The sequence below is a fragment of the Sylvia atricapilla genome, chromosome 6 (genome assembly GCF_009819655.1).
Source record: "Sylvia atricapilla isolate bSylAtr1 chromosome 6, bSylAtr1.pri, whole genome shotgun sequence".
Classification (NCBI taxonomy): domain Eukaryota; kingdom Metazoa; phylum Chordata; class Aves; order Passeriformes; family Sylviidae; genus Sylvia; species Sylvia atricapilla.
In genome coordinates, this window is record NC_089145.1 from 6,933,487 (window position 1) to 6,958,592 (window position 25,106).

Consider the following 25,106-nt stretch of genomic DNA (forward strand, 5'->3'; position numbering starts at 1 on the left):
ACTTGTGTCCTTCTGGCTGAGGTGTTACTCATTTGCTGGTTTGACTCAGGTGTGTGGTGGATGTTGTGTGCTGGGCTCTGCGCTTGATCCATCTCCTCCAGCACAGGTAGGGTGACACAGAGTGCTCACAGCTGCCTTGGCAGCATGGTCAGTGGGCTCATTTCAGCAGTTTCTTACTCATTTCATGTGCTAATGTTTCCTGTGGGAAATGGTTATCTCCCCACTGCACTCTCCCTGTGTGCTCTGGGGTCAGAGCAGTCTGTGTTTTGCTGCAAGGGGGGGTTCTGCTGTCTCCTACAACAGCACGTGCAACTAACCAGCTACCTGAAACTATTTCCTGGTGAATTGACTTCACTTTTTATGCAATTGCTATCTCTTTAAGGCCCTGTAGTATTGAAATGAATTCTGTCACTGTCAAGATAAACTTTGATTAGGCTGCTTCTGAACAAAGTGGAGACAACTGTAATAACTTGTCTTCTACAGCTGTGCATGTGCTGGTGTAAAACTACTCACAGTAGACCTGTGATACTGGTGGTGTGGAATTCTAAGATGATGTATAGAATCATAGAGCATGGGTGATGGAAGTGTGGTTTTGCAAAAGGACAATTAATTTCTTACAAATGCTTTTGGAGGTAGATGGCCACTCTCAGGTGAAGGCTGGAGAAAGAATGAACTTCATAGTCATTTCTTCATGAGATGGCCTGACCTAGGTGTGAGCTTGGAAAATTCACAGAAGATCTTGGTAGATGGCTACTCTCAGGTGAAGGCTGGAGAAAGAATGAACTTCATAGTCATTTCTTCACGAGATGGCCTGACCTAGGTGTGAGCTCGGAAAATTCACAGAAGATCTCCTCTAACGTTTTGGAAAAGCTCATGAAAGCTTTTGAAAATTTTAGGCAGCTTTTGTCCAGAAAGAAAACACTAAATTTAAAAGTTTGTTTTGCTGGCCTTAGCAGTAGCTTGGTGGGTAGGAAATAGGGCCAGGAGAGCTGAAGCGTCAGAGATGATGTATCCTTCTGTCCCTCATCTCTGCTTACAGGAAGAATAAATAAAGAAGAAAGGAAATGAGCAGTGGACATTTGATTCTTCCTTTTTTTTTTTTTCTTTTTTTTTTTTTTCCCAATGAAAGATTGATATCCTTTAATTTTCTGTAAAATCTCCAGTGTTTGAGGATTTCAGAAGAATGATAAATTCTAGGGGAAAAGCAGAATCTTGTAATATCCTCATTTTATAGAGGAGGGGGAAAAAGGCTCAATAAACACTCTGATCTTGTGGCTTTACCATAAAGCATGAAATAGATGCAGCAACAACCCCGAGTAACAGAAATGCTGATGTTGAAGGCAGTTTGCAAAGATTTCATAAAAAAATTACCTTGCCTGTAAGAAAAGAATGGTGCTGCTATTGTAACTATTCATCAGTAGCGGTTGCTGTTGTTGAAATAAACATTGATAATCCAGGTGAATGAGAGTTGGGTCAAGGAATTCTGTCCTTCTCAGTCAGCCTCTTCTTTTCATCTTTTCATCTTTGATCATGAGCTCATTTTGTGTATATTGTACAGCAAATAGAAGTCAGAGAGATGGATGACTTCAATCTGACTAAATGGTGACAGTTTTATTCCTGAGCATGGCAGCCCATTTGTTTACATGTTTTTATGTGTGTATAAAAACTAAAAGTTACTTTTGTTTTCATTTGCTAGAGTCCCTTTCTTGTGCTTCTCATTTCCAGCTGCCAGGGAAATAGTCAAAATAAGACAACTTTGGTCTTTTTGTCTTGGCTCTGCCCTCTTTGGTTCTTTGGGATGATGCTGTGTGTGACTCCTTTCACTTGCTGTGCAGGGTCCTTCTCTGCCAATTTTGTTTGCTGTCTAGTCAGTATTTACCATCACATTCAAGCAAAAGCAGGCTCTGTCTGACATGCTTGAATGGGGATTTTTGGAAAGCGATTTGTGTATGAAAGCAACGTTGTTTGCAAATTAGTCACAATCTCCCTTGAGTTTAAACAGAGCATGAGCCCACTCTCCATGCTGCCTTCCCATTGTGAACACACACAAGTGTTCCAAAGGATGAGCTCCTGTGAGGAAACAGAAAACCCAGAAAACTTAATACTGAGAGATTCTTAAGCATTTTTCATCTGGATGAAAAGAGTTTTGTACCTTGGCAGGAAATCAATGCTTTCTCATTCTTATTAGGCCTGTAGCAACATCAACTGTAGACATCCCTACACCAGGGAAAACTTCTTTTAAAGTTCCCATCATTGCAGTCATATTGCTGCTAAGAAATCTCAGGATTCCTCATGCAGATGAGGTTCCCTTAGTCCTCCTTGTGCTAGCAGCATCAGGATGTCTCATGAAGGGCAGCTTCCCATGTTCAGGTTTGTTGCTGACTCTTTAAAGCACATCAGCTTTGAAAAAACTGACCTCTGTTTACAAAGTATTACTGTGAGATAGCTGCTCTGTCAGTGCTAAATCGTTTGGTATTTCCAGCATCTGTACATGTGCAGAAATGCTAAATAGTGATTTGCATTGTCAGAGTCCTAGAACAACACAGCAGACTTATCCTCTCCTGTGTATTTTGGCAGAACACATCTGGTACCACTGGGAAATCCTCATTTATTCTTGAAGTGCCGAGAAGGTAATAGACTAATTTTGGCAATTGTTTGAGTAGGAATGTTCTTGTGTACACACATGGGCCTGTCTCAAAGGCATTCTCATTATAGTTTGAATACTAACACAGGAAAACTAATGACAATTAAAAGTAGGAAGAGGAGGGAGAGATTGTGGAGAGGGTGTCTGTTTTAAAAGAAAGCATAATTCAGCTTCAGCTGCTGTAAAACGCCTCCTTGGAGGATAGCTTGATACTTTTTGTGTCTGACCCAGTAGCCTGAGCACCATGAGACCAAAGCAGCAAAGAATCAGCCTGTGGTACAGTTCCCTTAAAGATGAAGGAGAGAACAGGCAGCCCTGGCATTCTGAATAAGTAAGGCCTCTGAAAATTGGCAAGAAGTTGAAGTGAAATACTAAGCAGAGCTAGGGACCAACATGAGCTAACAAGTATAAATTCAAGACTGAGTTTATCAGCTGAAGCCAGGCACATATGACAGTGTGTGTGTTTCTTGCTAAAAGCAGAGAGTGAGAGGCTGATATATTGCTTTGATGCTATTTAAGAGAAAATAGTTGCAATCCATATCATTTTGCTGTCAGATGTATTTGAAAAATGGAAAAACATGTTGGATATATGTTCTGCAAATAGTTATCAACAGTGTTCCAGAAGTATTCGGGTTAGCGGATTCCTTAGAATTCACCCTTCAAATCTTACATGTGTCTTGAATTCTCTTGAAATTGGCTGTTCTGTACTGTGGCAGAGTGAGAGCATTGCAGAGGTTAATTGTAGCCTGTCAAGGTCTGTGATGCTGCTGTTCTCAGTGGAGAGGCTCTTCCAAAGGGCTTAGTTTAGTTTGCAAAAACTAGTGTTTTGCTGGTGTTTTAGAGGCACTGCCTCTCTATGATCTGTAGGAGGCTAGACTTAGTCTGTAGTCCTTTGAACACCCTGAAGCACTGGTAAAAAGCTTAAGCAAATCCTAATTCCAGGAAAGCACAGCTTTTACCTGTCAGCCTGGTATCAGCCTGATGATTGCAGTTGTGTAAATGAAGGCTACAAAGAAGGTTTCCAGATTTTGATTTTTTTATTATGTCAATTATCTGTTGTATAATGTTGATAACGGTTTTGATGTGATATGTATAACATATATATTAATTAGATGTTGATAATGTTTTTACTCTCCGAGTTCTATTGAAACCTGAGCTACTACAATATATATATTTATATATAGAAATACTCTATATTGTATAGATTTAATTTGAGTATGCCTTGAATTGCACACGCAAGTGCAATTTTTGAGATAGGTATGCATGGAAATACAGGGAAATGTGTTCTTATATTCTGACTAGGAAGCATAAATTGGAAGGACAACTGGAGATTTTAGAAAGGGAGATTATAGAAAAGCAGTCTAATAATTATTGAAGTCACTAAGGACAAGAATTGTTGTGTGGTTTTAAGAAAATTCAGTGCATTCTTTTGATTCCACTGAACAAAATTGCAAAGGTACCTGTGTAAAAGTGTGAAGTATTCAGGCTTTCTCTGTGCAGTCCTGTGTGAGGGAAGCTCCTTGTAATTGCAGGAAGAAGTGGAAAGCTTTGGGGTCAGGTAGCTCGTGGCCTCTAACTGGTGCTTTACAAGAACAAAAGGATGGCAGGAGAGTGAAGTGCAGGAGCTGTGGCAAATTTAGCTCAGGGCAGCAGCTGGAGTTGCTGGATGAAAGCAAAATGTGGCCTGTTGGTCTGGGAGCCTCTTTGAGGCTCGATGGTATGATTGGTGCTCTAAAAATGTGAAATGGTCCTATGTGCTATTAGAGAAGGAGTCAGTTCAACATGAGTTAGAGCAAGCAGTTGTGACAACTGAACTGTGTAGTTAAAGTGCAGGCTGGTAGGGCCCCTCTGGTTGTACTTAGCTTGTATTTATGATCATTACTGCTGCTGATGGGCAGTGATGTAAAGGTTAATCTTCACAGCAGATATTTTTTCCTGATAATCTTCTTCATTGCTTTCTGTCACAGCCATACTTCGCCTCCTCACCAGTTGTTGGTTTGGTTTTTTTTTTCTGTTTTTAAACCTAAATAATCCACTGTTGCCATGCACATATTGGGTTTCTGAACTGAAACAAGCCCATAAGCTGACTCCTATGCCAAGCCCCCAGCACTCAGCCATTGCAGCATCTTGGTTTTCAAATCCCACATCAGCTCACTTGAAACGCTCACCTCATCTTGTAAAAAATTTTTTTTTCTTCTTCTTCCCCTTTTTTCCCCTCCCCACTTTTAGAGCATGATGAGTGTGGCAGTGGGCAGCACAACTGTGATGAGAATGCAATCTGCACTAACACCATCAGGGGACACAGCTGCACCTGCAAACCTGGGTACGTGGGCAACGGGACCATCTGCAGAGGTAAGTCTGCTATTGTGGAGACATCTGGAACTTGGCAGGCTTTATTAATATTTGCTGACAGTGGGCTGCATTCCCATAACCTATCAGGGCCAGATTTTGCAGTGATTTGCTTTAAGACATCTTCTGGCAAATGGAAATGATGGGAATTGATTTGTACATGACTTTTCAGGGAGAAGGAAATATTTTTTGGAATGCGAGGAGGAAAGAACTTTGTATTTGCTGCACTGAGTACTGTCATTTGAGCTAGTGTAATTCAGCTTTTGAGTGGTGCTCATGTTTTATAAAATGTGCATGGTATGTGCTGTCACCTTTGGCTTTTAAGTTTTAATGAGATGCATTTTAAATTAGGATGATTGTATTTTATGCTAGCATCATGTGGTTGTTTTTTGACTACTTTAATCAGAATCATGGCTTTTTTAAACATATAAATCTTTAAATAGGTATTTTGAAGATTTCTCAGTTTTGTAAACAAGAAATAATGATAGCCAGCCATGCTTTCTGGGAAGTATTCATTTATGGCATGTCATTTATTTAGGATTGGTTTTCTGTTTTTCTTTTGGTAGAGAAAGTGAAGCAAATACCTCATATAAGGACAAAGGATTAATGAGAGCTCTGTCTTGAAGTACTACTGAGTTGTAACTCATGCACTTATGAATTATATTTGTGTCATAAAAAGCTACATTTTGTTTTTTTCTGGGTTTTTATGCTTCCTAAACAGAATTTCAGTAACAGAAAACTAAATTTTAGGGCTTTTTTTGTTGTTGTCGTTGTTTTAAATAACAGCAGGGGAAACTGAGGAATGTTCTGGATAACACATTCTGTACAATTTGGGGCACAACAGGCTGAATATTAATTTTTCAGACTCTTGTAAGTTGGCCAAACGATCCCTAAAGGACAATGAGCTCTGATGTGATTCCTGTTTCAAGCTGAAGTCCTTCACCAAGATTGTCCTGTCAGCTGCTGAATTAGCAACCATCAGATTGGTTTGGCTTTTAGCTGGGTACTTTCCATCATGGCCAGAGCATCCCTGCACTTAAAACTGAAATGGTTTGTTGAGGATTGAATAAAGACTAAAGATAAAATGTACTGGAAGTGTTGGGCAAGTTAAACTTGGCCTGTCTGTACTGAAGATCAGCAGGTGATACCAGGGAGAAACTCACTGCAGTATATTTTCTGTCTTTGATTACAAGAAATATTAATTGCAGCACAGACAACTTGAGTTTCAGAGGAGTCTTGAGTACTGAACAGCCTGAGTGTAATATTTTCTTTTTATTATTATTATTATTACGTTAATTATATTAATTATATTTCTTTGAAACTGGGATGTTTGGATTAGTTAATAAAATCTATGTTTTCACACTGGTTTTCTTAATTTGCATACCTTTTATGTGCCAAAAACTCAAAGTGAAACTCCTACTGCATATTTATTAATCTAGTAATGTTGTAGTAATGAAATGGCACTAACAAAATGCAATAATGTTCTTGCTCTCAAGGCTCTATTGAAACCTGATCTACTACAATATATATTTTCGTATATAGAAATACTGCATATTGTATAGATTTAATTTTAGTATGCCTTGAATTGCACCTGCAAGTGCAGGTATAGTTGCCTTTTTGAGATAGGTATGCATGGAAATACAGAGAAATGTGTTCTTCTCTTCTTACCAGGAAGCATAAATTGGAAAGACAATTGGAGATTATAGAAAGGGGTTTGCAGTCTGATAATTACTGAAGTCACTAAAGACAAGAATAATCCAGCACTGCATGGAATAGTCATTACTGCTAATGAGCTACTGTTGGAATAATCTGCATTTTAGTAAATTATAAAACACACAAGTTAGAGCACTGGTTTGATTTTCTGAGCCTGTGGTTCTGTGGTTACACGAGGTTTTCACAAGTTTGGATGCTAATTGAAGAAATGTTTCTGTTTTGCCCATGATAGCAGAAACACCACTTCTGTTTTTGGGTGTTTTTTGGGGTTTTTTTTGGGTTTTTTTACCAAGTTCAGCAGTGATGTTATCAGTTACCTGCCACAGCCTCTCCTTGCACAAGGAAAGAGGTGTGAGCATGTCAGGACAACTATAAACTGCTGTTGGCTTGTAGTATTTTAGGGCTTTATCTTCAGGCAATACAGATTGGGCAAACAGAGATAAAAGTCAAGGTGATATGTTTGCTGTAATACCATCTGAAGATAAGATAAATGTTTCTATTCTCCTTGAGACATCTGCAAGGGCTTTATAAATGTTTACATGTTATGGATGTGTGCACACAAAACTGTGGTTCCAACTACTACTGAAATAACATATCTCTGTGGTTCAGTAGGAATTCTTATTAATATTGTTCAGCAAAACGATAAACAGAAAAATGATGAATTTATGATGAGAGGAAAGGATTGGCTTTGTGCATGACTCTGCATTCTATTTCAACAATTTATTTTAGCACTGTTATAAAAAGTAAAATCAGAGTAATGATCCTCTTTGGCTTTAGTGAATAACACATTGATAGTCTTTATAAAAAACCCAGGATACTGTTATTTTTTGTTTTAGAAAGGAAAACATACGTAGTTGAATTAAATTGTATTGTGGACTACTGGCAAATACAACTCTATTACTCTGGCAGGAATTTGTGTCATTTGCAATTTTTGTGAAAAGCGTGGAGAAATAAAAATGGAACAGAAATAACATGGACATGAATATAATGGTTGCTGGGGATTTATGAAATACAACCGAAGAAAACCCAAATATTGAAGAGGAAATAGAGTACTTTTAAAAAGAAACCCCTGTATAATCAGGCTGTCACCCATCCTGACTAGCAAAAGATCTTGTGCATGAGGAATTGCATTACTGTAAATGTAGGACACTGGGCTATGTCATTAAAGACCAAATTGTGTCAAAGGTGTGGAAATGGTCACGGAAGAGGGTGCTGCAGAAAGGGCACAGACCAAGGCTTGAAGGTGCTTCAGCATTAAAAGGGATTCTGCCATAGTTCAAACGACACAAAAGAAATGGAAAGAGGAGATGAATGCAATAACAACTTAAGAAACACATAGTTGTGTATATACAGACAGTGAGACAGTAAACTAGGGACAAATAAGATTTCCTGTGGATACTCTCAATTTCACTGTAAGAAGCAAACTTTAGCATCTCGGGCAGACACTGAAATTTGGATAATAGATGTGAGCAGAATGAAGCTGAGGTGAGCTGAAATGATAAGGCAGGACAATGCTGTGCCATCAGCAAACTGGACTAAACAATGGACCCAGAATCAGGTAGATTATATATAAGGATTTCTCCAGAAAATGGTAATGAAACCAGAGAGATCCATTCTGGAAGAAATTGCAGCATCAAAAGCAGAGGACAGAAGTATAACTCGTTGAACAGAGAGAGGTTCTGATTCTACAGATTTGTTCAATTGCTCTTTTCCATGAAGGAAACGAAGAGGAGAAAATAAAAACAAATAAGAGTGATTTGGGACATAAAAAATGTTACAGGTGGGTAGTAGAAGACATGTCATGCCCTTTTACTTGAATTCTCTAAATGAATTATAGAATTCATAGGTGAGGGTAGAATAGGGACAATTGGAGCAATTCCACTAAACTTCAGGATTGAATGCAATAATGCAGCATCAAGTGGAGGGGAAAATGATAAAAATTGGTTTGGCATCTGAGTACACTAGTTAACAAAAGTTGTGGTGGGCAAATGGTGGCTACTTGGTAGAGCCTGGTACTTGGAAGTGTGCCTGTCAGGATGGACCTCGTGGGAAATCAGTGTTTAGAGGAAGGAAGTTTCAGGCTCCTAGGACAGTTTCAGTTTCCTAGGACAAGCAGGTTTATGAATAACCAGTCACCCATAGACAGGACTGTGTGTGTGAACATAAAACAGTGTCATCTATAAAACGAGAAAAACTCACTGCCATGGCTTCAGCTGACGAGCCAGGGGTAGTGAACACAGATTTAAACACCATTTTTACACCTCAGAGGCTCTTGGTCTGTGGTATGTTGCAGTGTTTCTGTGCCTGATCTTGACCGGGCTTGAATCTGGGAGGCTGGAAAATACATTGGAGGAAAATATCTTTCTCTGCTTTTTGCCTTGATAAGTTCTGGTTCCAGTTCTGCTTGGCAGCCTTGCACCACATGCTGTGGAGGTGACATGTTGAAGTAATACGTGCCATTTGTTTAAAACATAAAGGACTTTGTGCCCCACAGTCTCCTCTGCCTCAGTGAGAGGGGAGGCAGAGAACACTTGCTGTGGGATGTGCAGTCCTACAGCCTGGCAGAGTTTATTGTAGAGCTCGTGCCCTGTGCCACAGGCTGAAGCCAAGCAAAAGAACCAAGGATTAAATTAAACAAGCCCCTGCCCATCATATTTTACCAGGAATAAAGTGCAGGTTGCCATCCAGGTTTTGTTGCAATCCATTGTTTTCTTTTGTGCAAGGAGAGTTAGATGTAGCATACAAGCCTTGTCCCAACTCTTGATATTCTTACAAATGTTTGCTTTGGAAGCATGAATTCTGCCCACAGACGTCCTTATATATATTACCAGAAAGATAGAAGGGGCCTTGAACATATTCAGATGCTAAACAGGAGCAATTCTTCTGAAACATGGACGAGGTGTGTTTGCTAACCTTTATTGTGGAGCTTTGTTGTGGAGAATGAACAAAAGTCAAGCACTTCATCAAGTGCAAATACTGTTCACTGTACTTTCATATTTTACATGTGCAATCTGTCTTACAGGTATATTTAGTGTGCTATTAACATCTCATTTAGTGGTTTCTGCTAAGGTGTAGCTTTATTGGAATGATTAAATGAGGTGGATTTAGTTACAATCATACACCGTAAAGCAAATGGGTGGAATATGACTGATTGCTGGGCAGAAAAACATCAGGTATTGTGAAATAAAAATCAAAACAGTGTTTATACAAATTAATATTTAGGTTCTATAATGGCTTATTTCTGCCACAGCATAGACTAAGATTATTTTTTCCCCTGTTACCTTTTTTTTGGCAACATTACACAGGAAGCACTTAAGGGATTACAAATCAATACAGGGTGGAATCTTAAAGACTAGAGCTGTTGTTTCTAAATGTCTCTATTCTGGTGTAATCTGGAAGTTTGGTTTCTTAATTGCACTGTGGGTTCTTACGTATTTTTGCTTTGGGATGTGTGTTTAGGAGTGGACTTTACTGGTCACTTCATGAATAAATTATTTGGACCCTATATAAAGCAACTGGATTTTGAACAGGTACTCTTCTTTTTTATATGGTAGTGGGGGTAATCATAGGGAGTCTTATTTATAATACACCTAGGATGTTTCCTGACTACAGGAGTACATCTCAGGCTTAACAATTGCTTTTCTTTTGATGTCAGTCAGTAAGTTGGCCTCTTTTACACTGCGTTAATCACAAATTATAATTGGATGGACGTGTTGCTTTATCCAAAGGCACTTTGAGAGCTGTCTCACACTGCTGTTTTCTTTGTTTCAAAGCAGGTATTTTTATTATTCTTAGTATGAAATATATTTAATAATCTGAAAGATGTTTCCATGAAAGAAGTTGTTTATCTTCCAATGTGTAGGCAGTATAGTGATGGTGTAGTAAACAGATGTGTAAAGATAAAATAATTTTTGTGTGTTAGAGAATTTCTCCTGATACAAAAAATACTCAAGAGTATTTTTAGTAAGAGATAAAGAAGAAAAAAGAATCATTCTCTTTGGTTATTTCTGTACTGAGTAGTTTGCTTTTTTGTGTTACTTTTACACTGACATCAGCAAAGCTAAGGTAGATTAACTTTAAATGTCAGCAATGGGAAACAGTCAGACGTGCTGATATCTTGATATTAAAGCATATCAGATCACTCTAAGGTAACTAACTGCCACTTAGGTTTATGTTTTTTGCATGCATGTGTCTGTTGAAAGTGGAGTTGAAAGCCTTTATGAATCATTGGAGTGAGTTACGAATAAAATGTAGGCCAGGATGGAAAGAAACAAACAGGACTTTCCTGGAGCCTTGGAATTTTTTGTGGCTGTAAGGTTTTTGAATGGTTGACATGCCTTATTATGGCTTTAACTGCTGTTTTGGTATAATATTCACCAGTCTCATGAAAGAATAAGTAAGTCTTGACTATGCTGAGGTTATCTTCATTCTTCACAGTCTTGAGCCTTGTTTATTTTTTATAGCTAATATATAGTGAATTGATCACTGCAAAAGCAGGAAAGCACATTCATGTGCATTTCAGTGTTACATGGCACATGAGGAAAATGCCATAGCAAGTGTAAGATTCTGGGATAGTCACACTTTTTGGGTGAGGCCTTCTAGATATAATTGATTTCATAATTTTAATCCAGTATATATTTGTACAGCAGTGCAATTAGATTTCCTACAATTTTGTTTTCATTCTGAAATGAGCATGGCTGGGCACAGACTCAAGACAGTATTATTGAAGCCACTAAATTTTCTATAGTCCTAAATCCACTGTACTAATAAAAATGGAAATCTGAAATTTTAATATGAGAGTCTTTGTATTTTCGGTCATGATTAGATGTTTATCAAATGTGGTATGGTCATTTTAATTGCTAGTTTTTTTGTTTGGATTTTGAGTTATATAAACTCACTTTGTGAAGTTTCCACGTGTTTTTTAAGCTCCTTCAGTTCTGGTGGTGTTCCTGATTTCATTGCATAGATTTAGTTATGCGAGGTATTGAAATTCAGATGTAATTATTTTTGTATGTGTTGTGTTTGTGTGACCAGGCCTTGGAAGTGGAGGAGCTACTCCCCATCTGTTTGTGCTGCTGGGGAGGAGGAGATAAAGCCTGGGAAGGAGCAAAGGGTAGGGGAGAGGCTTATTAAGATTTCTTTTATTTCTCATTATCCTTTGATTTTGTCAGTAATAAATTTAGTTAGTGTCTGCAGGATGAGTCTGCTTTGCCCATGAAGGTGTTCAGGGAGTGATCTCTCTCTCAGTCCTGATCTCAACCCACGAGCCCTTGGTTCTGTTTTCTCTCCCCTGCCCAGAGAGGCAGTGCCAGAGCAGCTCTGGTGGGTGGGTGCCTCTTAACCCACTGCTTTGTATTGAGAGCTAAGCTCTCCACACCCACCACTGTGCAGCCCAGCTTTACAGCCCCTCTAAGGTCACAGTGCTGCCTGGTGCCTGTCCTGCGTGTGAGATTGTTCAAGGTGATTTAGAGTGCACATCAGTTATGGAAATAGCTCATTTAAAACCCATAATTCGTGTGACTTGTCAGAATCCACAGCCTGATCTCTTTGCTGTCACGGATTTTCTCACTGCTGTGGATTCATAACTAATTTAAAAGAGTGTAGCTGTGATTTGTGCTTGCTGGAGAAGTGGTCCAGTCCAGACAACTGTTGTATCTTTATAAAAGGAAGGAAAAACTGTAGTTATGTGAAATATTTTGAAACTTAATCTGTCAGGTTTTTCTGCCTGTGTGAGTAAGTGCAAAGGGCTCAGCAGACCGACTCAAGAGTGCTTATGAGGGTTCCTAGGTTCACATCCTGAAGTGGAGAGTGTCTTGCTGACTCAGTTGCTTATTGTCTCCTGTTGCCTTAGTTTGCATTCACTGCTTTTCAGGTCACCTCTCCACTCTGGGGTCATGGTCCTGTGCAGCATGCACAAAAGAATTGCCAGGTGATGACAAGTTGACAGATATGGCCACAATCTCCTGGCCAGTAAAAACGGGCTGGGTTAGAAGCATGAGATTATTTCAGTATGCATTACTCACTCTTTTCAGAGCATAGTTAATAAAAGCCAAAATCTGAAGGTGTTACTTTATAATCAATTTCTGCTCCGTACGTTGTACTCATTTTCTACACTCTGTCTGAGATCATCTTAGTCAATAACTCCTGTTTGCAGCAGCTATATCTCCTCCCAGGTCGCTGTCACCAAAACACTGAGGAGCCAAATTTGGAGCCTCCTGAAGTCAGGATGCAGCTTTCTGATGCTACTGGGATGGTTCATTTGTGTCATACAAGCTAACACTTTTCTTTTTCTTCCTGCAGTATTGACATCTAAAATTATCAATCATTAGCCCTCAAAACACATCCTTTATTGAAAGAACTTATTCTCTGTGCTCTACTGCTTTTTTGGCAGGAGAGCAATAGTCACCATGGACAGTGGTTTGGTCAGCAGTAGTGACTGCTCTAAACTTGTAATCCTTATGAGTGAAACCCTGTCTGTTGATATCTGTGACTCTCCTGGCCTGCCCTAGCAGCTTGACACGCAGTTATTTGGAACAAAGTGTGTATTTTGGGGTTTTTTTTGTATGGTGGCTGAGAAAAATCAGTTAATTAAGAGCATCTTGAAATATATCATTGCACAAAGCTGATGGCAGTGTGGGCTTGGCTCAGAGCAGCAGTCAGAGCACAATGGCAATAGCAGTGCAGAGTTTCCTCTCTTCTGAAATTAGTTACAGTGTGCAACCATTTCAGGATTCATGTTTATGGAATAAGCACATTAAAGGCCAAGGAGATGCCAAATAACATGAAACCGTTTCTACTCCCTGTAGAACATAACCAAACAATTTTGAAAACTGAATATAAATGTCTTACTCAAATGTAAAACAGGGGCCTTGCAGTTGTTGGTTTTGGCAGCAGATTTTGGTAACACTGTGCTGGCACCCCAATGCCAAAGCAAGTAGCTTTTCACACAGTACATAATTAATCTGGAGAGTCCTTGGTCCCAGGATGGGGAGGATGGTAGTCAGAAAAACTGTATGTAGGAAGAACAGCCCAAACAGCAAGGGCAACATATTTGGTTTGAGAAGGGTGATTGGTAGTCTTTATTCACCAGATCCTTGCCGTGTTTTTCTCCTTGATGTTTGTTTAGGGCTGTAGTTGGAGAGGGGATGCTGGGCTAATAGGCCCTCTGGAATAACCTGGTTGATTAATCTTTATGTTCTTCTAGATGGAATTATTATTAGAGCCATCTCTTTTGGGTGACGATAATATTTATGTGTGTTCTTTTTGTACAAAAGTTTTTTTGGGGTGGTCTATTATTTGCTGTAGCATTTGAATAGACACCATCCAGAAAACCCTTTTCAGCCTTCTCTTCCTAGTAATTTCCCCCACTACAATACATCAAAGTAAAACCATTAAGTGATTTGTCAAATGTGACATCTATGATTGGTACCTGATCCAGGATTCAGATTCTGTTCCCAGTCTGATAAGTCTGTTATTAAAACACTGTGCTATGATTTCTCCACAGAAACTACCAAAACCATTTTTAAGATACCTAAGGAACCAAACAGAAAGACTCCAAAATCAAGCACTTGTGAATATGTAAAATTTACCTATTCAGTGTTCAGTAACATGCATGCAGTCCATGCTAGTAAAATCACAGGTGTTGTGGGGTTTTTGGAGCCTCTGCCTCATTCAGTGCACAGTAGAGACACGGAAACCAGTGAAGGAGATGAAGTCCTGAAAATATGTGTTCTGTGTTTATTATTTTTATTGTTCCTTGTGTGACACCATTTCTGTTAGTTACTGTCCCAGTGTTTGTACTGAATTCAAGATGTTACCAGGTCCTTTAGAAACCAGCATAAATTGTTTTTATCAAATGCTTGCAATGGAGTGAAGATGCACTTTGCCTGCCCTTGCATGAGCTCTCTGGATGTAGTGCAGTGATGAAGTTGTTTAATCAATTGGCCAGGTTTTCAGGGTTGTGGCTCCCACCTTCACATTTTTCCTGACTTGAGCAGTAGTATATAACTCTGTGTTTTTAACAGTGGAGGAGGGTGTGGGGAAAAGAGACTCAGTCCCAGGTTCTTGGTAAGTGTATTACAGTTGACTTTTCCTTTCTGCTGCTCCTACAGACTTCCTTGTCTTCCCATTCCCTCTGTTCCCCAGCTGGATCTTGCTTCTCTTTATTTGTCCTCTCCTGGCCATTGTGAAACATGATGAATGCTGTAAGACTAATACTGTGCGATTAAACATTTACAAACTGAGCTGGATGTAGCAAAAGGCATATCCTTCAAATCTCTTGTGCCAAAGTGGGGGTCCTGACCCAGTTAAAAAAAAAATAAATACTACCTGCTACTTATATTGAGAAATACATTGGATTTTTTTCTACAGTGCAGCTTCTGGTAGATATCCATCAGAGGAAAAACTTACTACAAACTGTTTACTTGACCACATTAGTGAAAATGGCATTTTATACTAATAAAGCTTGGATTACCCTGCATGTAATCATGGCTCACTTTGTGTGAGTTACATTGGTTGGTTTGCTAGTTTTGGGGATTGCATTTATGTTTTGAACACTTGGAATGGCAAATCTGGAAGCCGTGCAGGATGTTTGATGGGACAATTTGCATCTTTTTATCTGGAAAGATTCTCCAGTTCAGCTGTTTCACAGCGGTGCTGGTGTTTTAGCCTCTGCAACCTGCTGAAAAGTTGAGGCACCCCTGTGTGTGTATGGAGTTCTTACCTAAAGTGTTCAACAATAAAAATAATGAATGTGGCTATGCTAAGTGAGCATATGCTAAGTGCAAGACTAACAGCAACTTTTAAACTCTACACTCAGAATGGCACCTGAAAGAAATGTTGCAGTGAAAACCAATCTATTCTGGAGTCTACTAAAAAAAAAAAAGCCAACAACAACAAATGATGCTTTGAAGATTGTATCATCAAAATGAATTACTAGGTGTATTCAGTACACAAACAAAACAAATGTGAATTAAAATAGCTCAGAACACATTATGTGCAGAGGGAATTAGAAGTTAAAGTAAACCAAGCAGAAGTGGGAATTGAAGGTGTCCTGCTTTTCAACATAATTTAAAATTCAGTCATCCAAGAATAAAAATGAACAATTTGTATGTCGTAAAACCTAAGAGCTTTTATATAAGTATTCCTGAAGGGCCAGACCTGTGTTGTTACTCTGTCAATAAATACTCAAACAACTTAGTATGTCACCTTGACGGTGCTTGCAGTTTTCCCAGCCCCCCTTTGCCCCTCTTTTCTTCTTTTTGGTTGTGGCCATAAGGAGGGGAATTGTCAATCTGGATTTTTGAAGCTGAACTTTTAAACTATTTGTTTATGTGACTTTATTATACACAGGCACATCAAGCAGGGTTTGAAATGTTAAAATTATGTAAAATTCAGAAATTTACCTTTTGTCTTTCAAAAATGTGAAAGCAGTACACATCCATACTTTTGTACATGTCCCTCTTACCTGTCTTCTTCTGTAGTCTTTCAATTGTGTTGCAGCCTTGAGGGTATAGATTATGGGATGCATTTGCTACCACTGATGAACAAGCTGCATAAGTATTCTCAACAGTCCCTTGTACTATTAAAAAGTCTCCACCCTTGAGCATGTGCTTTCACAGTGTCTGATGGCTTTGTGAAGGAGCTGCTACCAGTGGAAAGCCCTGGGATGGAATAAAAAAATGGCAGCTGGGTGTGGAGCTGCTGGAACACTTGGAGAGTTTAAGTAGGCAATATTCATTCCCCTGCATTAATTGTAACAGTTTACCGATGCTCATTAATATGCCACTTTTATTACCCAGACACATGGCTGTGCTTTTTCCTGACACCCATTATTCCTCCCTCTGAACAGAACAAAGGAAACAATAGTCATCAGATATTGCCATGACATACGTTGCTTCCCAATAAAAGATGGAGGCAGTAAAATCAGTCCTGCGTGCACAGCGCAGAGTTCCCTCAGCCTTTGGAGAGAGGCCAGGGAGACAATCCTTAATGTGGTAATTTTACACCTGACTGAGCAAGGTATGTGTCTAACTAAAAGTGTGTGATTGACTCCAGTGAGACTACTTACGTAATTAGGCACTTAGTTTTCCAGTTTTATGCTGAATGTGCTTTGCTGTGTTTATATCATATGTAGATAAACACAGACAAGGAGCATTCATCTTCCGCCGTGGGTGTCAAGGGCAGGTTGAATTCATCATTTCTGGAGAGAGAACTGAGTAGCCACATCCACATATTGCTCATCTTTTGAATCCTTGGCAAATAGAGTGGGCTTAGAGGAAGATTTAGAAACTAATTTCCAGTGACATCACAGAGAAGCAGTTGAAGCCAAAATAAAAATGAGTGGGAATCTGTAAGTAATTGCTAATGGTTATTGCCAAGTGATTTTTTTGTGCTCCATTATTTATTTATACTTTTACTGCTCCAAAAGCCCTGAAATTCAGAAATAGCTCAGATGTTAAGGTTTCATCCACTCAGTATTTGTGCCCCTTACATTCAGTGTTCATCAGATGAAAGTAAAAGAATCAAATAAGCACCTGCACACAGCTGGAGTAGAGAACAGGCAATATACTTACCATCTTATGGCCACTTGCTGTAACCATTAGCCTCAAGGAAACATGATGCGTACCTCAAGGGTATTCGGTTTTTGGATAAGCACAGTCTGTACTGTTGAACTGTATTTATAATATTGGTTGCTGCCTGACACTGTGTCTGATCACTGCCATGGGCTGTGATTGTACACTGCTCCAGACACAGCAATGGCAAGCTCCTGGTGCAGCAGCCCTCCTGTCCTGGGAGACATCTAGGGTGGATAGAACCCACAGCCATGGACTAAATGAACTCAACAGATATCTTGGAGGGCTGGCTTACTGGCTATAGAAGTGATACTCATTTTTTTGTATATATATCTCTGCCCAATTAGAAAGTATAGGATATGGGCATGGCATAAATGGTATAGAGCAAGAGGTAGTTAATATCCTGATTCTAGCCTGGACAGGGTTAATTTTTACAATGGCCAGGATTTTTACAGTGGCTTGGCTAGGACGTGGAGGTTACTTCACACTAGTTCTCATTTTCTGGAAATGGGAGAAGGGGTCCCTTCTGGGTTGCATAGTGAGACGTTGAAGTTGGCTTTTCCTTGAGGGTGAGCATTTGTGTATGAATTGCTTGTCTCTTGTACACACTTCTGTTATTATTGTTGCTGTTACTGTTCATTTTCTTATCTTTATCCATGATCTTCATCTTTTGTGCCTCCAGTCCTCTTCTCCATCTTGCCACATAGGAAGGGGGAAAGTGAGTGAGCAGCATATGATTTCAAGTGTTTCAGTGGAAACACTCATTGGGGAATACCATTCCTAAACCATTACTAAGATGTTGGAATAGCATTTTTAGATGTAGCTACCTAAATTCTGTCCATGTGGCATTTGAGACATGCAGGTGGTATTTGGTTGGTTGGTTTTTTTTGGTTTTTTTGGGGGGGGTTTCTTGGGGTTTTGTTTTGTTTTTGGTGATGTTTGTTTGTTGGGTTTTTTGTGGTGGTGTTTTTTTTTGTTTTAGTTTTGCCTCCATTGTTTTCCTTTGTGTATTACTTCTGTCATTGTTCCTTTTGGTCTGGTTGTCTATTGAGGAGAATTCCACCTTGTGACACCTAATGCATGAAATTCGTTGCATGAAAAAGAAGGTAATTACCTGTCACTGATAAAGGTAGATGTTAGAAATTTGTAAGCAGTGTTTCTTTGCACCTTGTACTTGAAGCTGAGGATTGCATATTAAACAGAAATATGATACATATCTTGAAATACGATTTCAGGCACTTCTATGATGTGTTTCTAAGGTCTGAACTGCATTTTTTGTACGTGCTTCAAAGTCTTTTATATTGCTGTGTTCCAGCAGTTGGTGAGAAATATGCTGGCCTTCAGTGCAAATAAACTGCACTGTAGAATGTGACTAAACTTGACATTAGCAAACATGGTATTTTGATCTGGATATAGTTATTTAATTGTAATTTAAACCTTAACGTCTTTCTAACACCACCTGATAAACCTCATAAATTGTCTCCTAGGTCATACCAGACAGGCCCAGCCAGGCTCCATCTCTTCTAGACAGGCGTGTTAGGAGCATGTTAATGAAGTAATACATGAGGACAGTCTACTCTTGCCTCGAGAAGTACATTTAACAAACAATCTGTCCAACTGCTGCAAGAACTTAACCTGTTACTCCTCATGAAATTTTGCAGGTATCCTGAGGCAAAGCACCTTCATCAAAAACTTGTTCATGCCACTAAAGAGTGTATGCTACTCTTTTGACACTTGCCAGTGTTTGTTTGGAGCACGCTGTAGTGCTGAAATGCTCTGCAGGACAGGATTGATTGCTCTGGGGTGCCATAGGTTGCATCCATGTGCCTCGTATTAGCAGCTGCAACATACAGCAAAAGCAACATTTATCTGTACTTAGCTGCACCACTTGAGCACTTCTCCATCTGCAGACTGACTCTGCTGTAGGAGGATGAAAGTTTAGGGGAATTTATTTTAATCCTATAGCTGGAAACACAGAGTGGATGGAGGATGCTGAGGTTGGTGCCTGTGCAGGCAATTATTCACATTTATGTGGATGGTGACATTTGTTCGTGGGGACTGTTGGACACGCATTCAGAGGCTTTAGCGTGGCCTTTTTAGTGTGTGCAGTGATAAATGGCTGTAGATGTGGAAATGTCAGAAAAAGTATGTGATTTTATTAAAAGGGAGGAAAGTAGAAACTTTCGTGCAGTGATACTTGGACTCCACTTACACTCACCAAAGACACAACCATAGAATGGTCTGGGTTGGAAGTGTTCCTAAGGATTGTGCCATTCCAATCCCCTGCCACTGGCAGGGACACCTTCCACTATCCCAGGTTGCTCCAGGCCCTGTCCAAACTGGCCTTGAACACTTCCAGGGATGGGGCAGCCACAGCTTCTCTGGGCACCCTGTGTCAGGGTCTCCCTATGATCTAAGAAGAAGAAGAAGAAAAAAAAGGCTTCACTGCCTTCAGTGTCATGCTGTTTGCTCTTTGCTACTTAAAGCAAAGGCTCATTTGAAGGTCCATTTTTTTGCATATGGTAACCTGCAGGCAATATAACATTTTATGTCATGTTTCCAACTATTATTTTTATGCAATTAGGATGCCAGTGTAATTTCCAGAATTATTTTTGAACCCAGCCTACCCACCTTTACATGAAAGTTTCCTGTTAAATTATCAATTTTATTCAGTCATGTTAGGTATTTTTATTAAACCATAATAATGTGAACTCTTTTCCAGTAAGTCAGGTGAGACTTTGTCATGAATGTATGATAATTATATTGGTGATAGATCAAATAAAAATATCTTCTGCAAACAGGGTTATTTGCATTTCAGTGGTGATGTTGAATAGCTGACATGAAATCTCCTCTCTTTTTATTGCCTTATTTCAGGGATGCAGGGAAGTGAGTACTGGGTATAAGATGATGTGAAGACAAATAGATTTTGTGAGTTTGAACCAACACGAGCCTTAATGGGATTTTTGTTTTCCAAGCCCAAAGTCAGTGCAGGCATTTGGAAGGTTCAAATCCGATCCTCAGCAGATGTGGATCATATTTCTTAATCTCATTATGCAGTCTTGAATTTAAATGATGCTAAAAAAAGCAGTTATTAGTGTTTTCTTTTTATTTTTCGCTGAGACATTTGCTGTGCTTGTGTAGATATGATCATTGATAACATATTCTGTGGAATTTCTATGTTTGGCCAATTTTCCAAGACTGGCACTGGCTTTCGTGGTGGTGTCTGTAGAATCACCAGCTTTTGTGGTGGTGTTTGTAAATAGGATCATTTAGGTTGGAAACACCCTTAAGACCATTGAGTCCAGCCATATGTGGTTGCAGTGAGGGTGGTACTGCACCTGGCTTGTGAATGCAGCCACGTGGATGGGCTGCCTTTGTGTGTCAGAAGAGTGACACACATTCTTTAGTGGCATGAACAAGTTTTTGATGAAGATGCTTTTCCTCAGGATACCTGCAAAATTTCATGAGAAGTAACAGGTTTAAGTTCTTGTAGCAGTTGGACAGATTGTCTGTCAAATGTACTTCTCGAGGCAAGAGTAGACTGTCCTCATGTATTACCTCATTAACATGTTCCTAATATGCCTGTCTAGAAGAGATGGAGCCCGGCTGGACCTGTCTGGTATGACCTAGGAGACAATTTATGAGGTTTATCAGGGTCATGGTGTTAGAAAGACGTTAAGGTTTAAATTCCAATTAAATTACTACATCCATCTTTTCCATGTTACTCCTTTCACATCTGCACTGGGTGAGTTTCGCCCTGGCATGGCGCATTGCTTAGCTGCTTGGTCCCTGTATGCTTTTGTATAATGTTGTCTTGGGTGGGTTTAATGCAAGGTGTATTCTATTTCCTGTCTGTTGAAACTGGCTGGGGAAGTGTTTCTTACTTTATCTCTTGGAGGGAGGGGGCAGGTGTCTTCTGTTACTGGGCCAGCTGTTAAAACCAGGTAGGGCAGTGTTCTTGTCTCTTCCCCCACCCATCCTCCCTCCAGAGGATATCTGCTGTTAATGGGCCATGGAGGCTCACTGCATGGCTGATACGATTACATCATCCCATTGGGAGATGCTCCACCCAGGGGGAGGAGCCAAGCATTCCTAGCTGGATAAAATCTGAGATTCAGAACACCAGGACAGCCTGTTTGCACTGGATTCCCAGAGGAAGACTGGGCCCATCTCACCACCACTGAACCTTTTTACAGAATCATCTCTATTCTAGCAGAACCACATCTGTCACTCCAGGAGGACTTAATTTGGACTGCTACTATCCCCCTGACCAACAGGATGTCAAGTTGTGTTCTGACTCTGTCAGTGTTCCTAAAATTTTTGTTTGTTTGCTTGTTTTTTTGTACTACTACATTTTTGTTTTTAATAATCTCAGTAAAGAACTGTTATTTCTATTCCCATGTCTTTGCCTGAGAGCCCCTTAATTTCAAAATTATAATAATTTGGAGGAAGGGGCTTTACATTCTCCATTCCAAGGGAAGCTCCAGCTTTTCCCTGGCAGAACTTGTCTTTCCAAACCAAGACACTTGTGATCAATATTGACTTGATAAATACACAGGGAAGAGAGAATGGAGCAGGTTCAAACAGGCTGAGGAACCTCCTCTGTGCTGCTTGAGCTGATAAGGATGGGTCAGGCCAGAGCTCTGTGCTCTCCCCTGCAGGAGCCCCAGCTGGGCAGCCTCTGTTCACAGTACGCTTCTCCGAACACGGGAGCGTTGGGGCTGTACTTTGTACAAATCTCTGTCAGTATCTTGGAACACCAGTTAACAAGGGCATGGGAACAAGGGTGTCACTAATGCCTGTCACTGCCTGCAGCCATCGCTGCAGTGTGAGTGCTGGTGAGAGGCAGGGGGAAAGGGTGACTCATGGAAACAGCGCAGCACAGTTGTCTGTTTCCCTTCTTGTCTCATCTCTCCCTTTCTGATTTAATGATGGAGCCAGTGGACAGGCTCTAGCCCTTGGAGTTATTTTGGATTGTCTATAACAATTATTTTTATCCTTTTTTCTTTCATTTCTTTCCAACTTCCAAATTGCTGCCATCGTTGTTCAGGAGGCGCTGCTGAAAGGGCAGGACCTGTGGACTGTCCTGAGGGTGTCCTTTATATTGGCTGATGGAAAGCTAACTGAGTTGTAAAGCAAAGGCTTTGGGTTTGCTCTGCCACAGAATATGAAGTATATTAACTGTTTTAGTGCGTTTTTTTTAAAGAAGCATATTAAGGTCACTTTTTTCCCGGAGTCTCCCATCTGGCAACATGAAATGTTACTTTGACACCAGGACAGGATTTCTTTTACTGTCATCTGGTGCTGGGGGTTAGGTGCTTTTCAGCTGCTTGGGTGGAAGGATACCTCAATGTGTTTGGTTTGTTGATTTTTGAAAAATACATGCTGTGAAATTGAATGAATAGTTAAATACTAAACTGTTAGGAAGAAATGTCCCTTTAGTGTCTACTAGATTAGAATTTATCAGGAAAAATGCTTCCAGTTTTGAATTCAGCATACCACCACAGACTAAACAGAAAATTATTTTAAAATGTTTTTTTTTTCTTTGCTGATTGATCTAGTGTGAACAAAATCTATATTGACAGTCCTAAAGGCAGAAGTCCTCAACTTGGTTTATATATAGTGTAACACTGACTGCAAGAAGGGAAAAAGCTGTACCCTTGGCAAGGGGCAGGCTGTAAACTCCAGGAGGTGAATCTTCAATGACCAGCTGTAGACTTATGAAATATAGTCAATTTTTTTTACTGTTATTTTTTTCCAAGTTTTTTTAATGGACCAAGGAATATTAGAGTGTATGGATTATTTAATTTTTACAATCTGTTTTAGTGTTAATATCTTTGTCTTCCAATATATATGAACCTTTGTCTATCTCATGCATTTTCATCTTTGGTTCATCGCCCTCTTTCCAAACAAGAAACTTGAGAATATTCTGCTTGGAATCTTATATTCCAGAGTTCTTTGCTACTGAAGTTGGTCACAGAATGTCAATTTTAAACATTCAAGAAATATATTTTTCTCTTATGCTGATTATTTCTTTTTTTCAACATTAGAAGCATCTCTAATTGTGAACTTTAAATAGGAGTACAAGTGTGGCCAGCTTGTACAGTGAGAAAATGTTTAATTTCCAATTAAGTATTGGGGCAGCAATGCCTTGGGGGCAGAAAGGCAAGAGGGGAGAGGAATTTGTCGGTGGTATTTGCTGACTGGGTGATTATTAGCAATAGGAAATACTGGAACTTAATTAGAGTTTCTGATCTGGAACAGCGTATTAGGTTTAATTATGTCTGGAAGTCTAATATATTACACTTTTTCTTTTAATTAAAATGCATGAATGTTAGTAGAAAGCTTTTAAATTTTACAGTCTGGGAAGACCAAGAGCAAGAAATAACTACATTGTCTACATAATGCCATATTTAAAAAATAAAAAGCAAGCAAAACCAAAGAAACCAGTGGTAGAAGCTGAGGAAGCTGGAAGAAAGGTGAGCTTAAATACCTGACCTACAAGAGCTGAAATGAATTTTAATAGGCTTCTTGGCAGGACTCCAGCCAATATCTGTGTGACCCAATATGTAGCAATTCATCGTAATTCTGAGCTGTCACGGGGCCACACCATGCTGTTGATTGTCCCATCTTTGATGTCAACATTGAAGATCCAATATGGACAACATTTGGAATCATACTAATGTTATCCCTGGGGAATTGCTATTCCGCGCTGATGAGCTCCAGGCACCTATATATATGGATGAAATTATTCTTCTGCTAGAGTTTTACAGCATGGTAACAGATTTAGCAGTGTTATGGAGTAAGATGCTGTGTGAGATAAAGGAGATGATATAAAGTGCAGAAATTAAAAGTGAAAATGAAGAAATAATGCAGAGAAATGCATGCTTAGATCGATGAAAGTGTTATTAAGGTCACTCTAATTACTCTTGATAAGAAAATACAGTAATAAAGATAACACACAGTACAATATGAACTTAAGCGATCAGTCTCAGCATTCATTCTTACATTTTAATCTCTCCTGAAAGTTTACCACTCCAGCATGGCTGATGGTGGTGATAGATGCAGACCATTTCAGCAATTCTCTCTGTTTTGACAGCTCTACTCACTCATCTGTGGTGCTCAGACCACTGGGATAGATCTCCGTGGGGTTTGTTTTGTATCTCAGCAGATTTTCCCTCTCAAGCGATGCTTTTGTTTTTATGTTGTGAGAGGTTGTGTTTATTCCTCCTTGGAGTCTGGATGAAAAGGCACAAATCCAGTAACTCATCACATAAACAAAGTTCAGCTTGTTCTTTTTTCTGTTTTTCACCTTCAGGTGGTAGGAGGTCTATGTTTAGGACAGGTCAGGATTTTCTGCTGCATGAAGGTGCTAATACATCTGTTATTCAGGATAAAAAAATTCCAAAAACAGAGCATGAGGTGGGATGTAAGCTTTTTAGCTGCATTAATATAGCTGGTGGAGTCGGGTAGGAAACTGAAGTATGGAGGAGGAGAGCAGATAGGAGCTCTCAGGAGGTGATGAGGGATGGCTGATGTGCCTGAAGGTCTGTGAGGGGCTTTCTTCAGGTGTGGGAAACCTGTGGAAGACAGCCAGGCACAACTGGGGGAAACTGGTAAGCCCTAACACCATGGTGTGTTTTAGAGATCTCTTTGCTGCTTCTTGATCTCTGAACTATTATTTTCTTACTGTACCTCTCTCTGGGGTCGTGAAATGCCATTCTTAATTGCAAGTATTTAAGAATAGCTTCATGTACTCCACAGAGGAAATATGCTGATAAAGCTTGTGTTGGATTAAAAGTCTGTGTGTTACAGGGACATGTGGG

General features: G+C 39.6%; 1 protein-coding gene across 2 annotated transcripts in view; it reads left to right on the top strand.

Annotated features, from left to right (window-relative positions):
• The window catches only part of NELL1 (neural EGFL like 1), a 297,295-nt gene that overhangs the window by 176,509 nt on the left and 95,680 nt on the right, over nt 1-25,106 (top strand). For both annotated transcript variants that reach the window (XM_066320542.1, XM_066320543.1), the window contains exon 13: nt 4,874-4,996. In XM_066320542.1, coding sequence (XP_066176639.1) covers nt 4,874-4,996 — 123 coding nt within the window. The remainder of the gene's footprint in view (nt 1-4,873; nt 4,997-25,106) is intronic.